Raw genomic sequence first — 16,700 nt, forward strand, 5'->3', positions numbered from 1 at the left:
ACAGTGTACCCAAGAGGTGACCTCCTTTCACAGCACACACTGTAGACCTGTTAGAAAATAGGTTGGTGCACTTATATGACTGTTATTTAAAGTTTGTTACGGCCCCTTAATCATATAGCCGCAAAGATATCAAAGACAACTAAAGTATCCAATTAAACTTTCACCCGTAATAATTAGTACGTATAGCTGTACAGCAAGTATGCACTCAGCAATTACCTCTTATTCATTGCCAATTTGAATGGATTAGCTGATTTAGCTCTAAAAGATTCTAATGTTGGATTCAGTCACAGATCACACAAATACAACTACAATATCTATAAGTTATATTATAAGGTATATTTGAAGTACTCAAAATCCTAGGGAACAGGTTCAGTTATGGCAACCCTGGTTGTCAAAAATGAGCTAATCAGACTTCTAGAACACAGTTATAATCATATCTTTGTTTGTAAACTGATATGATACATCGGTTCATGCCATTGAGACTACTTAATATGAGTCATTTCTATTGTTGTTTCAGCAATTTTTTATGGGTGGTGCCTCACAGTCAAGTCAACAATGCAATCAAACAAGAGCAGACGTTTCACTCAAATCTTACATAATCACATGAGCCTACTAGTCATTGGCTGTTCCCTGGATGCCCCAAACAATTTAAGGCAAACCTCATCTATGCCAGAGCCGCACCATCAACTGGGCTGAGGTAAGAACATCTCAAAAAATGAAACCTTACCAAGCCAGAAAGTAAAAAAGTAGCTTCATTACCTTTACATTGGACTTAACTAGATTTGAAGGTGTAAGAAACATTATGTAGTTTTAGAATCTTCTCATTGTATGTTATATTGTAGTATTATTTAATTTAAAACATTTTTTATATAAATATTTATTTATATATTTAATCTTATTCAGTTCAAGCTAAGTTTCTAATGCAATACTTCTGTTCTATAAGGTTGTGTTGACCAAGATGAGAGGACCACTGTTGAGCCTTGCTGCTTTGCTCGTGTGTGGTAAGTCTCTCAATCACACATTTTTAAATGTTTTGTAGTAAATTAGGTTTTATTATTTTCTAAAGGAAATAAAACTCAATCTGTTGTTATATGTATACGTATTGAATCTAGTTTAATAACTCTACGCAAATGCTTATACCAAGGGTACAGCTCTGCAGGACCCCCAGTTGCACCCACAGCTCCGGGATCATGCTGGGCCATGGGTGACCCTCACTACCGTACTTTTGATGGCTACTTCTACAACTTCATGGGGGACTGCACGTACACCATGGCCATGAACTGCGATGTTGATTACCATCACCCTCCCTTTGAGGTCAATGTAAAGAACAAGGCCCTGCCCAACTCCAAGTTGACAGCCGTCAGCGAGGTGACCGTTAACGTCTATGGTATTAACATCCAGTTCACTCGGTCAGAATTTGGCATGGTCAAGGTAAGTTTGGCCTCTTTCTGATGTCTCTGTCCATTCAAAATTAGAACGTTCTCCTTAGTGATTACTGATGATTCTTGATTATTTGAATTTTAGCTCAATAACAAGGTATGGAACCTCCCGATCACCATTAACAATGGCCTGGGACAAATCCAGCTGATGCAGAGTGGTCTCTCCGTCATCTTGTCGACAGACTTTGGGTTGACGGTGCAGTATGACTGGGTTGAGTACGTGCTGGTGACTGTGCCTAGCAACTTCATGGGCAGGGTGTGCGGCATGTGTGGGAACTTCAATGGAAACCAGCAAGACGACTTATCCATGCGCAACGGTTCCCTAGCAAGGAACGTGGATGCTTTAGGCAAGAGCTGGAGAGTCCCTAACGTGGCCGGCGAAGCCAACTGCAAAGACGAGTGCACAGGGGAGTGCCAGGAGTGCAGCTTCGGCAAGCGCCTGGAGGCTGACATGTTCTGCGGGGTTCTCACGCCCATCTTGGACCTCCAGTTCCGAGACTGCCACAACGTCATTGATCCAAGCGTCTTCTTCCAAATGTGCAAGTACGACCACTGCAGGGGTGGCGGGCTGGAGAACTACTTGTGCAGGATGCTGGAGGTCTATACTGATGCCTGCCAACGTGCTGGCGTCAAGGTCCACGACTGGAGGAGCATTGCACGCTGTTGTGAGTTATCATTACGAAATCATTAGGTTTATATAGCAGAATAATAGATCTTTGTGGAAGGATATATTAGATAATCGTGGTTATGTTGTGACAGGTTGAGTTAACCATTGGTTTTGCTGGTTCTTCTTTTCACCTCTCAGCCAATCCCAAGTGCCCTGAGAACAGCCACTTTGAACAATGCGGGAACGCCTGTCCTTCCACTTGTGATGGCAGCCCCACGTGCAAAAGCCCCTGCGTGCAGACCTGCACCTGCAATGAAGGCTACATGCGCAGCGGAAACAAGTGCGTTCCCAAAGCCCAGCTCTGCTTGAACAACCAAATCTACTGATCATCTTGCAGCAGTTGCTTATTTCAGATCACATCTGGGCATGCTGAATAAAATATTTCATTCATTTTATCACCCTTGGTTTTTACTGTTGTACACACTCACTCACACACACACACACATATATATACGTGTATACATTATATTCTTATATGTATGGAATGTGTGTCTATATTAACCTATATATGGGTGTATTAGTTGGCAACAAGAGAGAACACTGAAAATATTTCAATATTAAAAAAACGAACACTAAACCATAAGGGCATTAGGTGAAGGGCATTAGTAAAAGTGAAGTGAACGCATTTCAAATAAATATGTTCATAACATCTGCTATGTTCTTCACCATTGCATCAGCTATGCTTGGGAATTAATTTTCAAATCTTCAACCATCAGTTGATCTTGATAAATACAACATTTACACTCTCAAAATGTTCACTGTAGCAATATTGGAGGTGCACAGATAAAGAAAAAAACATACTAAAAAGACATCATACATATTTGTTCAAATAACGAACAAAAAAAATAATCACTGATTTCTGAGTGTTTTAACAGTTAAAAAAGTGGGCCTGTATGACTATATGACATCATATAGGCAGACATCAGTTGAGTGGGCGACAGCCAATGAGCACCGAGGAAGGCGAGAGCGGAACATGGAGTTATTTGATTGACGTCGCACCGCAGCCAATGAGCACCGAGGAGGGCGAGCGCGGAACATGGAGTTATTTGATTGACACGCCACGACAGCCAATGAGCAGCCGTCCTCCCGTCAGGCGGGGGCTGGCACAGCGGCATAATAAATACACAGGTAGACGAACGTCGGTCTTCGGTCACGGCTGGAAGATGCTGAGCGGAATATCTGAAGCCAGCAGCCTGCTGCTGGAGAACACGGTGGGCCGAATGAGCGGCAGCCTGACGTCGCTGGTGCTCGGGGCGTCAGTGTTCACCCTGGCGCTGGGATATTTCTCCAAGCTGGTCCTGAAACCGAGCAAGAGCGGCGGCAGGGAGGCTGTAAGTTCTGATGTTGATATTTTACGTGTTGACAGGTGTCACTCAACTGGGACTTGATGTGAAATGCATATAATGTACAAGAACGTATAGTGCAGAGTGTCAGGAAATGAATTAAAAAATATAGTATAGTATACATGTATTCATAGTATGGAGTATGTACTAACTGATGAAAGTTCAAGTCCATAGGTCAGTTACTCATAAAATACGATTGTATTAGTTCATTATTTAAAAAAATTATATATAGAATTTGTTGTTTTAAATTATAAAATTTTAACCAGTGATATATCCTTTTTTTCCCTCGTTCATCCAGAAATATCCCCCGTACATTCCGTCCAGTATACCGTTCCTTGGCCATGCTATTGCTTTTGGGAAAAGTCCAATTGAATTTTTGGAGAATGCATACGAGAAGGTGAGACATCTCCGTTAACATCACATTGTCTGGCCTCTGTGTAGACCAGTTCAAGTCTAAAATGATGACGATCAGCATGTAACCCGTAGGATTTACGCTTCCTATGATTAGTAGAGAAAGTTCGCTTTAATTAGATTCAGCAAGTGAGGGGTTAACTTCATCATACCTTTTCTAACTTCGCTGGATAGGCGATCGTCCAGTAGAAGACACTTTCCAGAAGACAATTAGGATGGACACGTTCTTTCTTCTCACTTTTTGATCTTCTCATTTTTCACACTGGACTCATTCTCAACATTTTGGTTCATAAATGTTGAATTATTCCTGTCTTGTTACACTACCATTATTGCATGTGGGTTCATGCTTTTTGCCATTACATCGAATTACGTCGACATTGAATTCAAGCAAAGGGATAATCTGGGTGTGAGTGCTGAGAAAAAATGAATAATAATACTTCAGTAAAAGTTCATTTTTCTTCATTCGTACCCGGTTGCGCCTCCGTTTTCACCTCTCTAGGCGAACCTAGTTCTGCGGTATCTTTATGGTACTTTGAACATACAGAGAAAACCCCGTAACAAGTGTCTGATCTTTTTTTTTTTCTTCTTTTTTATATTATCATTTGAATTTAGTATGGACCAGTATTCAGCTTCACTATGGTTGGCAAGACGTTCACGTATTTGCTCGGAAGCGATGCTGCAACCTTAATGTTTAACAGTAAAAACGAAGACCTCAATGCAGAAGACGTCTACTCCAAGCTCACCACTCCTGTCTTCGGCAGAGGAGTTGCCTATGACGTTCCCAATCCGGTAAGTTCCCGAAACAGTTCTCCAGCCAAACTGATGTGATAAAGCTGATTATTGTTTTCACGGTGAAACCTCTTTTGCTCCTGCAGATATTTCTGGAACAGAAGAAGATGCTAAAGACTGGACTAAACATTGCCCATTTCAGAAAGCACGTGGAAGTCATCGAGGAAGAGACAAAGGAGTACTTCTCCCGATGGGGTGAAAGTGGAGAGAAAAGTAATGATCGGTTTCATATAGTACGAATAAGGTTTATTTTATTGACCCATGTCACATCAGTGGTGAAATCCATTCTTCACTGGAGTACTGAAATGTACATAGATGCTGTTTAAAATTGCTCATTGAGCCAGAATTTCATTTAATTGTATATATGTGGTGCAATTGGGATACTGACATTTGGGGGCATGATTGTTGAAAATCATGTAAACGCAAGACTGTCAGATCTGCAAAAAGTTATGCGGGTGGATCTGTAGCTCATCTCCATGTTGGCCTGTCGACCCGCAGACCTGTTTGATGCTCTGTCGGAGCTGATCATACTGACGGCCAGCCGCTGTCTGCATGGTAAGGAGATCCGCAGCATGCTGGACGAGAAGGTGGCCCAACTCTATGCTGACCTGGATGGGGGCTTCACTCATGCTGCCTGGCTGTTGCCGGGCTGGTTGCCCCTCCCAAGCTTCAGGTGCCATAAACCACTGTCGCAATGTACAGGATACTGACATGAAAGCTGTTTATCTGCTTTATGTATGTAGGGATATTAAATATGACTAAATATCAATCCAGTGTGCATCAAGCAAGACATACATGTGAAGGATCAGTCACAGGGCTTAATTTAAAAAATATTTAACCAGAGGGAAATTCTTTTGTCTTAAAAACATGCTCAATGCCATAAGAGGAAATAACGGTAGACAGTACAGTTGTAGAACAGAACAGTACTAATAGTGCAATGTAATCTGAAAAATAACCCTAAATAATAAACCACTATGGCATCTGTAGTAAAGTGACATTAATTTCAACAAGTGACATAACTAGAAAGAGGGAGCAGCATGTCATGAGGGATGAAATCCTTGTGTTATTTAATGATAACCTACAACCAAAAAGAAGCATGCTAATAGCATTTGAATAATGTATTACTGTTGCTTATTCACAGGCGAAGGGACCGAGCACACTTGGAAATCAAGAACATTTTCTACAAAGTGATCCAGAAGCGCAGAGAGTCCAGCGAGAAAGAAGATGACATTCTGCAGACACTCATGGAGGCTACTTACAAGTAGGTCTTTGTGATAGATCACAATACCTAGAACAGTTCTCATCTGCCAAAACGTCTGATGCATCATCATATATTATTACATGGTTTACAATTAGTAAACCCACTGTTAAGAATACTAAGACGGTTAACTATAAAGAAAACGGCAATATATTGTAAACTATTTATAATAGAACTGGAATGTCCACAGAGACGGGCGACCGCTGACAGACGATGAGATAGCAGGGATGCTGATTGGCTTGCTTCTGGCAGGCCAGCACACCTCGTCCACCACCAGCGCGTGGCTGGGCTTCTTTCTAGCTCGAGATAAGCCACTGCAGGACCAATGCTACACAGAACAGAAGAATGTGTGCGGAAAGGAGCTCCCCCCTCTCGTCTATGACCAGGTGAGACCAGGAAAAACAGGAAAAATAAACTCATTTGGTGACCCTGACCGATTTACTGACCCATTGACTGACTGACTTCAGCTTTTAATATAAATACAAAACAGGGGTGTTAGGAAATATCGATACAGCAATATATACCAATATTTTACGTGGTGACATTGTATCAAAAATTTTGTATAGAAATTTAGTCCACTGGGTGGTGATATCAAGCGCTTTCTTCAGCGAGGTCAGAAGAGATGAAAGTCAGTGTGCAACTACAACCTCCACACCTGTAGGTGGCGCTGTACAGCTGGGTACTCTGAATTCCTGCTTGCCATTTCGAGCAGAGTGACAGACCGATCACAGCATCTTGTATTTCAGCTCCATTTTTACATTTTCATTGAACTGTAGAATATCAAAATATATTGTGATATAAACGTATTGTGACCCATGTATTGTATTGTAATAAATTAATCTCAATTCATGTTAAATGCAGAAGACACATTTCATTGTGTATCACTTTTTTGTTTTAAAGCTTTTGTTATTCCTGCTATTCATCATTTTTTCTGACTATTTGTTTAGTTACTCTGTGAATTACTTGTTTTTTCCGATCTATGGCTGTTAGCTGAAGGACCTTAACCTACTCGAACGCTGTTTGAGAGAGACACTAAGACTCCGCCCACCCATCATGACAATGATGAGAATGGCCAGGTCTCCTCAGGTAATTAATAACCTTAATTAGAAATAAATAAGACACACTTCATGCTGATCTAAAAGATTTTATACATCTAGATGAGTCATGCTGGCCTGTTATCTGTGAGGCATTTGAAGTATTTGTTCACCATTGATTCAAATTGCTCTGAAATGTAGACGGCTGCAGGCTACACCATTCCAGCCGGCCACCAGGTATGCGTGTCCCCAACGGTGAACCATCGCCTGCAGGACACCTGGTCAGAGAGAATGGAGTTCAACCCTGGCCGCTACCTGACCGAAAACCCTGCAGCAGGGGAGAAATTCGCCTACATCCCTTTTGGAGCAGGTGAGCCATGAACGTCCACGAACATGAATAAAAATGTCAAGCAAGGTGTCTTTAGAAAAAGATGAGCTCAAATTCAATAAAACGTACGCTGATTGGTTAAGCAATTGGGCAAAGTTATTTCCAGATACCTTCTAAATAATGAAAGTGGTCCTCTTGTTTCCCACTGTGGCCAAGGGTTCTTGAGTTTAAACTCATAAAATGAGTATTTGGAAATAGACCTGCTGGAATCTTGTATGTCATGATCATGCGACTCCCTTTGTAACCTTTTTGTAGGCCTGTCTTGAATCCCATCTAGAGCAGCAATGTCCTTTTTCATTTCATTTGTCCATGGCTGATAAGTGTGGTGCAATAATGGCCAAAACAGAAAATTTGCTGAGAAATTCACCTCACAAAATGGGCACCCTGGCTAAAATACATTTTCTATGGTGACCATTAGGTCTTTAATAATTGAAGTATTCCCACTTGTTTTCCTTTAGGCCGTCACCGTTGCATCGGGGAGAATTTTGCCTACGTACAGATCAAAACCATCTGGTCCACATTGCTCCGCCTATTTGAATTCGAACTTGTTGATGGCTACTTTCCTACAATCAACTACACAACGATGATCCACACGCCAAACAATCCGATCATAAGATACAGGAGGAGGAAGCACTAATGTTTTTTTTTTTTTTTTTTTTTTTTTAAAGCCCCCCCACAGAAAAAGGCTACCCTGTTCACACACATGCATGTGCAGCGAGAGCGTTCATGCACCATACTCATATTGTATGATTATGTATACTATGGTTATTGTGCAAAAAAAGTTGAGCAGGGGACACTTGCTAATGTTTTCATAGTTGAAACATCGTAATGTTTCAACTACATAATTCCAATATATACACAGATCACATTAAGAACATTGCTCAGTTGTAAACGGAAAGTGATGAAAAGAGTGAATGGCACCTGAAAATGGTGACATTGACAGTTCGCTGGATGCTAATTATGAGGTGAGTGAGGAGTAATATTGAGTATTATAGATATTTTTGTAATTTGCCAACAGAGAAAGCTGCTTTTTTGGGAGAGTCAGCTCCCAAAATAATGTCATTAAGCAGCCGCTGGTCCTGTGATTATGTTACCATAAACAGTGAAATGAGGTAGAATGATGATACTCTCGCTCTTCTGTCAACATTCAGTGACCTACAGTATAATCTAATATGTGAGAACCTTTGTAAATACATTTTTCTGTAATAAATTCTGTTAAAAAAAGGAAAACTTGCTGTGCTATTCTGTTCACATAGTTTCTACTGTACTTGAATCACTTGATATGAATGTACTTGATATGAATCAGATTTGTGCCAAATTGTTTAAACAAAACTTTGCCAATATCAAACGAACATCCGCGGTTGAAATGTAAACTGAGAGGTCGGAATTTTGACAGCGTTCATTTTTGCTTACATCTCGCTCTTTTTCCATTTTCCCTTGTGAGACTTCCAGTTACGCTGCTCGTTTTTACAGTTTCACTGCTTTCACAAGCAGAAACGTATGTTGTCAAAATCCCAACCACTTATTTTACATTTCAACGTTGTATTTTCATTTGATATTTTGCCACAAATCTGATTCCATAGAAACGCAACACCCAGAATGCAAAGGTTTTCAAATATTATATTAATCTTTATTTCAATATTGACAAAATACCCATAAAATTCAAAGCTCCTACCTTTACAAAAATATGTCTTCTACTACAAAGGTTCCTCTGTTGTCAGTCTGAGAACCCGCACGGGTAAAACCACAGTGTTGTGTGTTCAGTAGCAGCCTTCTGACATTCCCTACCTTTAATAATCGCCCACCCACACAAAACATACAGCAGACAGTGTATAAATAAGATCAAGTTAAATTAGCATTCCACAAATATACATTTCGAAATGTGATTGTAATTCATCTAAAACAGATAAGCTGGAACTAATATACATCCAATGCAAAAGCAAGTTCAGGCGCTGGCGGACGACGGATGAAGAAAAAATAAAATCCATTTTGGTCCCACAGACTGAACGCATCAAGCTCAGCATGAGGAAGGCAACCAAGTTAGTTTGTCTTTGTTTCTCCAAGCCAGTTCAAATGTTAAGACGTTTATCTTCGTACTCCAAAGTGCAATTGAGCATACGATGAAGAACCTGGAGAGAGAATAGAACATTATTGAAGCATCACCCCCTCCCATAAATTCATTAGACCGATAAACTGGCAGACAGCAGGCTGGACATAAAAGAAGATATCATGCACAAGGCATTGGAAATAGTTGCGAATAGACAGGCTGTCGGAACAGAGATTTTAATGTTGACTTGTACTATTCAGATTGTTTCATGTTCTGTAGTGCTGGGAGCAGCAAAAATATTATATTAAAATACCTATTAAAAGAGAGGAAATAAGTGAAAGTGAAGTGACTGTCATTGTGATACACAGCACAGCATGCGGTGTCGCAAACGAAATGTGTCCTCTGCTTTTAATCAGCACCCTTGGTGAGCAGTGGGCAGCCATGACAGGCGCCCGGGGAGCAGCGTGTGGGGACGGGGCTTTGCTCAGTGGCATCTTTGGTGGATCGGGATTCGAACCGGCAACCTTCTGATTACGTGGCCGCTTCCTTAACCGCTAGGCCACCACTGCCCCATAAATTGATTAATTCACAGGGCCGAACCTGGGCCGCCTGGAATCCTAACCACTACACCATATGCATACCACCGAATCTTTTAGTGGAATGCAGAACCGGAATATTTTCGGCCTCATTCTCTCCTCAACTCTTACAAGCAAACCGGCCTTTCCTCGTTCACATGTATGCATTCCCTAATTTCCTAGAATTTGCACCATGCGCACCGTACGCCATTCAAATACAGGAACGGCATAAAATACCTGACTGCACGCTGCCAAGTCTCCTCTGAAGAGCCTCCAGCCTGGAGATGTAGTCGGTGAGTGCGCGGTCAGGGTCGTAGTTCTGTAGGTGTGAGCAGGGCGACAGGCCTCCAGGATCTCCAGCCACACTGTGGTATCTGCAGGAGCACAGAGAGACCAGTCACACGCCTGGCCAGCAGCCCCTGCACCTCAGGCGGCTAAATATGTGCACAACCAAAAATACAAATGATAAAGCTTCAGTCATCTCGTATAGTACTGACTGTTGTCCAGTTTAACTAAAGTCTTGGTCCCACTCAGGCCATACTGTGCACTTTACCTGCACATCCAAACACATCTCAGAAATATTATGTTATAACCCACAGTTATAATAATGAAACCTGTAACTGAATAATACTGAAGCATTTCCATGATAAAGTGAAGAACCTTGATTCTTGGTTGCTCGTACCTGTGCTGGACAGAAAGGCTGGATCGAGGGGAGTCTCTGCCTGTTCGCCCTCGACTTGTCCCCCTCCTCTCCCCGTACATCTCCGCACTGCTGGGATGTAGGTATGGAGACTCGTTCCTCCCTTCGCCAGCTGAGTCAGGCAAGGCCAAATGGGCAGAGAATTAAATAGACATATTTTAAAGATGCATGTTTAGGGAAATGTTGCTGGAACATAAGTAAATGAATATGGCTGACCTGTGATCTGGCCCATGCCATTTCTGTTCACAGAGGTAGTGGTGATGGAACCAATGCTGGCAGCCTTCTGCCACCTCCTTACCAGGAACCTCATTCTAATGACAGAGCAAAGTTAAAAAAAACTCATAAGGCTACCTGTATATATGTGTGTGTGTATATGTGTGTGTATATAAAGTTTACAGGAGTATAGCCACTCACACACCTTGAAAGTGCAATAGACACTCTGACAGCAGACCGGAAACGAGTGAAGCCTCTTCGCCGGTGTGTGATGGACTCCAGGCAGGTGTGTGTGGGGTGACCTCCCATCCTTGCGATCAAGGCCAGTGTGGCCTCTTCACATTCCTGGAATCCGCCCAGTAACAGCAGCAGGTACTTCTTTTGGTAGATTAGAGCTTTCCGGAAGCTCTCGGCTCTCAGATATTTCCCATACATCCTCTGTGAGGTGGGTGAAAAAAAACTTAATTTAATATGTAAATGAGGCTCGGCCTTTGGTTTAAACAGTGACACACGTCGGGGAGTGCTATAATGAGGCACCTCTGTACTGAATAGCATGACCCGATTGAGCCTGTAACATCAAGTCCAAAACTTAAATATCTAATTAAAAAATAAACTAAAATTAGTAATTTAGGGTCAAGGCCTGGAGACAGTAGAAATACCTGCACCAGCCTGTCTCACAGTAAACTCCTAAATCACTGAGAATAAATAGATACATGGTCCGTAGGTGTTAAATTGTGACGCTATGTTTTACTTCTCAGTCAGAATATTTGTCCTTAAAAAAGTATCACTTACTTGGTATCAAATTAGAGAGGAAAGAAGTGGCTTCGAACATCACTAAACCGCAGACTGATGTTTCATAAAACCTCAGGATAAACTGAGGGCACCATAATGCAATTATTGAGGGATTACGGTCTCTGCCAAGGTTCCTCTCAGCCAATCAAAATGCCAGGTCTGCAATGTGAATGTACTGTGCTATACCAGCATGACAACATTTTCAAATACCTTGAGTGCGGCGTTGTCAGGTTCGGGGCCGCCCATCTCTCGGAGGGCGCTGGTGCGGACCTCTTCTCTCAGGTGTGAGAGCTCAGTCTCCGCCTGCCTCAGGCTCTTCTCCAGCCGGCTCCTCTCTCTGGCCCATGCCTCGCGCTCCGTAGAGAGCAGCCCCAGCTCCTGCCGATCCACATACTTCCTGCTGGACTACACAGGCCGGGACAAACGGGACGAGCGGTGATCATTGGGTCAAGGTGCTCACCGCGGTGGAGTTGAAGAAACAGGAGAAGAAGGTTGCTCACGCTGTCAGAGCCCAGGCCTCTCTGCCTGTGGTGCCGTAGCTCCGCCTCCAGTTTCAACAGCTGGTTGCGCAGATCATTCTTCTCCTCGGTCAGGCGGCTGACGAAGCCTGTAAGCTCGGCGTTCTGCCGCAGCAGCCGGTCAGTCAGCACACTGGAGGAGCCTCCACCCAGCAGGGCGGCGCTCTAACCCACAAACATTTCATCAATTTTATCAAACATTTTATTCTATTTCTTGTCCAGTGTCAAAGTACAATGGGGTGTAAAATAAATACACCCCTATATGCATCTATCTCTGGGAAAAGTTAAAAATGTTGAAGCAGTTCCCACCTCATGAGAAGATGGCATCTGTGGAGTCTGCTGAAGAAGAGACACTACATCATCTACGTTCGTCTGCAGCCATGCCAGACCCTCCCTGTCCAACACAGCTTCTGGCAAACTGCACACAGTACAATCAGGGATTATTTAAAATAATTTTAAAAATAAATAGAAATCTAAATCAAACAAATCTTACATTATGTCACATGACAAGAAAGAGAGCATGCACACCTGCTGGAGGTGCCGCTGGTCATGTTTTTGATTCTGGCTGCAATAAGCTGCAGCCGCTGGATGACATTATCCATCTGTCTGGGGTCCGTTGTTGCGGTGACAGGCGTCTCATGCAGTGAGGCCATGCTGGAGTTCAGCGCGAGACCCTCTGCGCTCTTCTGCTGCAGCACCCAGTCCCTGGTGCGGTCACCTCCTTGGGCTTCCCTCCACAGCGTCTGGGGTGGTTACATCAGCAAGACACAGTCGTTAAGATCCAGAAAAATGTGAGTCAAACAATTCAGACATTAATCTATATTAACCCATTACCTCAACAGGAATAAGTACCATAGACAGATACCCATTTTTATACAGTAATTAATTAATTAATTAATTGAAACCCATACAGGCCAGAAGTTTATGTTATTACAAGAAAACATTATAAATACGTAAAACAAATGCAAGTGACCAGGTTTGAAAACTAATATATCAAATACCAAACACACACTTGATATGTTACCAATCCGTTACAACTATTCATGAATTAATGTTCTAGTGCAGTTCACATTGTTCATTGATTTAAAAAAATAAAAAATAAAAAAAAATAGCCATTCTGAAGGTTGGACCCAAGGCAAATGTATGTATTAATTTTAAATGCTCCTGAGCGCAGTGCTACATCCTGAGTGTGGGGCTTGTTTCATCGTGTAGTGCATCTTCTTTTTTGACAGAATATAAAATGCAGGTGACCGTGTGTTTCTTGGTGGGGATTCCTTTTCTCATTCTAGACCATTTCAACCTACACGCTTCAACACACCATGTGCAAGTGTCATTAAATATCATGTTTCTTTACAAAGGACGTCTATGCTCAAAAATAACCGAGCCCAAACTTCTGAGCTGTACTGTGTATGGACTGGATGTGTTGGTCGACTTTTCAGGGAACATTTGCCTGTGGCTGCTGAAATACTGAATACTTAATGGAGCTGGTAGTTACGTTGCGACTCACTGTTTGGTTGGCAGACAGTGCAATGGCCTCCCTGTCAGCAAATGACTTGCTGAGCTCGCCGACCCTCTCCTGTAGCCCATCCCGTTCCTGTTCTAGCCTCTCCGCCCTCTCCTTCTCCACCTTCAGCTGGTCCTGAATCCCCTCCAGCCTATGCTGCAGACTCTCCAGCTGAGCCTTCGCCACGCCCAGCTCATGGTGGTCATGGGCTGAGCGGCTGGTGAGCGTGCTCCTCTCTTCCTCCCACTGCCGAAGGCGCTGAACCGCCTCCAGCTTCTGCGCCTCCACCTCCCCAAGCAGCTGCACCACCTGCGTGTGTTTCTGTTCCAGCTGCTTCTGCAAGGATTGCAGCAGAGTCTCCATGGAGCCAACAGCCTCCTCCACCTGAATCACATACACAACTTGTAAATAATCAGCAATAATACATTTCTTTTGCCAAAGAATTTCCATGACTTTTCAATGAGTCTATCATGTGATCATCGTTACATCATTATTAATTGCTATTTCTAAATCATTTTCAGTAGTGTAGATATAAAATTACCTGGCTGCATTCCTGCTCAGCCTGTCCGACCCCAGTTACTTGGCCTCCAGATTCTGGCGAATGTCCAGTGGTAAGCGTGAGGCTGGATGAAGCCGTTTTCTGCCTAAACTGGCTACTGAGCTCCCTCTCACGTTCCAGGGCGCTCTGCAGCTCCAGTGCTCGAGCGTGCTGGGTCTCCAGCTGCACACGGAGCTCCGCCACAAGGCTCTGCTGCCGGGAGAGTTGGCCGTGCTGCTGCCTCTGCTCGTCCTGGGCCTCCACTCGAAGCTGGGATGACTCGCGCTTCTCCTGGTCCAGCCTGGAGTTGAGCTCGGATACCAGGGCCTGCTGCTCCACTAGGGCCAGTTTTAGATCCTGTGTTAGAAGAGAGGTAAGAAATATTACAGTACAGCATATACATGCCTATAATCTAGAATCCTCTAAAAACGTTGACTGTGGAAAATGTTTCTAAATTCAGTTGAACCAACCTACCTCAATTTCTTCTCTCTCTCCCTCATCCTTTTTCTCTGATTTGCATTTCTCTTTTTCAAGTGCATGCTGCAGCTCCCTCACTCTCCGTTGTTCATCTGCAAGTTTGTCTGTCAGCACGTCCACTTCTGTGACCTTCTGTGTGACCTCAGTCCTGCCACAAGGAACACACACATCCACGTCTTTATTGAAATTGAATTGAGATTCTCTGTAAAAAGAAATCTTTCCGTGACTGCTAATGGTCATCATTAGCAGCGTCAGCATTTTGTACCTGAGGGTCTCCAGCTCTTTCAGATGTTTGTGTTGGGCCTTCAGTGTCGTCTCCAGCTCCAGTTTGGTTTGGGATAACTCGCTCTTTAGATCCTCCAGTAACAGTTGATCCGAACTCGAAGTTTTTGGCTCCTGAGGGTTGCCAGCTCTCCCCTGCTCCATTGAACATGGGGCTATAACTACAGATTAATCCACAGTGAGAAAGATCCTCTCAAATCTTCGATTAACCATAAGCATCAACAGCAAAAATGCTACTAAGCATAAGATATGCTGGTTTTGTTAAGTGAAATACAGCTATGTTCATACCTTAATATATCAAGTGATTCATTCCCGGAATGTATCTGTTTATAATCTAGAAATATTTACATCTGTTTAATCCCTGTGAAGCGGTTTAGAGCGCAATATCTCAGGATGGTGTTGTACCTGGGCTATGACAATCCCGCTGCTGCCGTGGAGACAAGGTCTCCTTGACACCCGTCTCCGTCTGCAGATGCTCTAGCTGCACTCGAAGCTGCTGCACCTCCATCAGAAGACTGTTCCTGTCTGCGGTGTGCAGCGTACCAAGGGCCTCCCTATGCAGTGCATCCTGAAAATAAATTATATTTTCTTAGTTTAATTTGTTTCAGGGGGGTCATTATAAAATCTAAAAAAATTTAATACAAGAAAACCAGAGCTACTCGGAATTCAATGACAAATGGAAATTAAACCCACACTAAGATATATAACTGCATGACAGTACATCATGTATGATATCCAGCCTTTATTTATGATGTCTTTATTAAGTAATGTTGTTGGCATGATGTCAATATTCCCAAACAAACATCCTTTATCTGTGCTGATATTGGCCATGACATCTGTTATCATTATTATTACAAAGCCTACTTACATGAAACTCACTGGCTGACTACAGAGAATGTACAGCAAACGTGTGTGTTTATGTGTGTGTGTGTACTAACCTGCTCTCTGAGCCTTTGCTCCAGTTGATTTAGGTGTATGACTGCGTCGCTGGTGTCCAACAGCTCCAGGCGACTGTAGAGGGCGCTCCTGAGCACATCCCGCTCATGCTGGAATACCTGCCGAACTGCACCCAGAAGCTCCACACGCCAGTCGGAAACGGCCTCCGTCTGTTGGCAGGGAAAAATAATTAAACCACAGGGACGTGTCTGTGACTAAGCCACAGGGAGTGTTCGCTAATGTCAATTATGCCTTGTGCCACAAAAAAATAGAAAGAAAGAACCGATTACTCATCAGAATCTTTTCAGAAAAGACTAATGACATTATTAACTTAAATATATGAGGAACCCATAGCAATGACTCTTCTAATGTACCATACTTACTTATTCAACATAAATAAACCCCCTCCTATCCATGTCAAGTGTAAGGCAAGCAATGATGCCAGATAGATAACTGTTTCATCCCCAAATTACCCAGAACCCACATAAAAAAAATCTGCAACAACATAGTTAAATGTGAACTAGATTAATCAATATGTATTCTCAACAAGCATTTCCTGAAATACTAGATTCAAAACCACCTGGCAACACTGAGCATCTCCTCCCTTCCGTCTCACTTTGTTTACCACTTTTTCACGGCACGATCATAGAATAATTTTAATCATTTGACCTCAAAACTCTCACATACACAGAAGCAACTATGCACTCAGACAAACAGACAGATGCAGATATTTTTGGACACCTGCTGTGCTCAATATACACCAGACATGTATATCATAGTGGTGATTAA

General features: G+C 42.8%; 3 protein-coding genes across 8 annotated transcripts in view; 2 read left to right on the forward strand and 1 right to left on the reverse strand.

Moving 5' to 3' along the window:
* Positions 1 to 658: 658 nt before the first annotated feature.
* Positions 659 to 2,432, forward strand: LOC114770633 (alpha-tectorin-like). Its single transcript, XM_028964677.1, has 5 exons — positions 659 to 697; positions 944 to 1,001; positions 1,145 to 1,431; positions 1,525 to 2,104; positions 2,245 to 2,432. Exons 2-5 carry the CDS (start codon positions 959 to 961, stop codon positions 2,430 to 2,432), a joined length of 1,098 nt encoding a protein of 365 aa, XP_028820510.1. The 5' UTR covers positions 659 to 697; positions 944 to 958.
* Positions 2,433 to 3,227: 795 nt separating this feature from the next.
* LOC114770553 (lanosterol 14-alpha demethylase-like) lies at positions 3,228 to 8,387 on the forward strand. The gene is made up of 10 exons (XM_028964577.1): positions 3,228 to 3,437; positions 3,748 to 3,846; positions 4,473 to 4,649; positions 4,736 to 4,862; positions 5,148 to 5,322; positions 5,791 to 5,910; positions 6,098 to 6,293; positions 6,898 to 6,993; positions 7,143 to 7,311; positions 7,788 to 8,387. Exons 1-10 carry the CDS (start codon positions 3,270 to 3,272, stop codon positions 7,964 to 7,966), a joined length of 1,506 nt encoding a protein of 501 aa, XP_028820410.1. The 5' UTR covers positions 3,228 to 3,269; the 3' UTR covers positions 7,967 to 8,387.
* Positions 8,388 to 8,937: 550 nt separating this feature from the next.
* The window catches only part of LOC114770548 (A-kinase anchor protein 9-like), a 55,965-nt gene continuing 48,202 nt past the window's right edge, over positions 8,938 to 16,700 (reverse strand). For all 6 annotated transcript variants that reach the window (XM_028964563.1, XM_028964561.1, XM_028964564.1 and 3 more), the window contains 15 exons: positions 15,914 to 16,081; positions 15,381 to 15,543; positions 14,959 to 15,136; positions 14,691 to 14,841; positions 14,220 to 14,573; positions 13,682 to 14,062; positions 12,703 to 12,917; positions 12,484 to 12,592; positions 12,157 to 12,339; positions 11,867 to 12,061; positions 11,070 to 11,302; positions 10,868 to 10,962; positions 10,634 to 10,763; positions 10,189 to 10,325; positions 8,938 to 9,458 (listed from right to left, as the gene is read on the reverse strand). In XM_028964563.1, coding sequence (XP_028820396.1) covers positions 9,415 to 9,458; positions 10,189 to 10,325; positions 10,634 to 10,763; positions 10,868 to 10,962; positions 11,070 to 11,302; positions 11,867 to 12,061; positions 12,157 to 12,339; positions 12,484 to 12,592; positions 12,703 to 12,917; positions 13,682 to 14,062; positions 14,220 to 14,573; positions 14,691 to 14,841; positions 14,959 to 15,136; positions 15,381 to 15,543; positions 15,914 to 16,081 — 2,736 coding nt within the window. In that variant the 3' untranslated portion in view covers positions 8,938 to 9,414. The remainder of the gene's footprint in view (positions 9,459 to 10,188; positions 10,326 to 10,633; positions 10,764 to 10,867; positions 10,963 to 11,069; positions 11,303 to 11,866; positions 12,062 to 12,156; positions 12,340 to 12,483; positions 12,593 to 12,702; positions 12,918 to 13,681; positions 14,063 to 14,219; positions 14,574 to 14,690; positions 14,842 to 14,958; positions 15,137 to 15,380; positions 15,544 to 15,913; positions 16,082 to 16,700) is intronic.

Source organism: Denticeps clupeoides, chromosome 20, assembly GCF_900700375.1.
Source record: "Denticeps clupeoides chromosome 20, fDenClu1.1, whole genome shotgun sequence".
NCBI lineage: Eukaryota > Metazoa > Chordata > Actinopteri > Clupeiformes > Denticipitidae > Denticeps > Denticeps clupeoides.

Coding starts and splice junctions, on each gene's coding strand:
- LOC114770553 (XM_028964577.1), top strand. CDS start 3,270: ATGCTGAGCGGAATATCTGAAGCCAGCAGCCTGCTGCTGGAGAACACG. Junction 3,438..3,747: donor AGAGCGGCGGCAGGGAGGCT/GTAAGTTCTGAT, acceptor TCGTTCATCCAG/AAATATCCCCCGTACATTCC. Junction 6,294..6,897: donor CCCCTCTCGTCTATGACCAG/GTGAGACCAGGA, acceptor TATGGCTGTTAG/CTGAAGGACCTTAACCTACT.
- LOC114770633 (XM_028964677.1), top strand. CDS start 959: ATGAGAGGACCACTGTTGAGCCTTGCTGCTTTGCTCGTGTGTG. Junction 1,002..1,144: donor TGCTGCTTTGCTCGTGTGTG/GTAAGTCTCTCA, acceptor GCTTATACCAAG/GGTACAGCTCTGCAGGACCC. Junction 2,105..2,244: donor GAGGAGCATTGCACGCTGTT/GTGAGTTATCAT, acceptor TTCACCTCTCAG/CCAATCCCAAGTGCCCTGAG.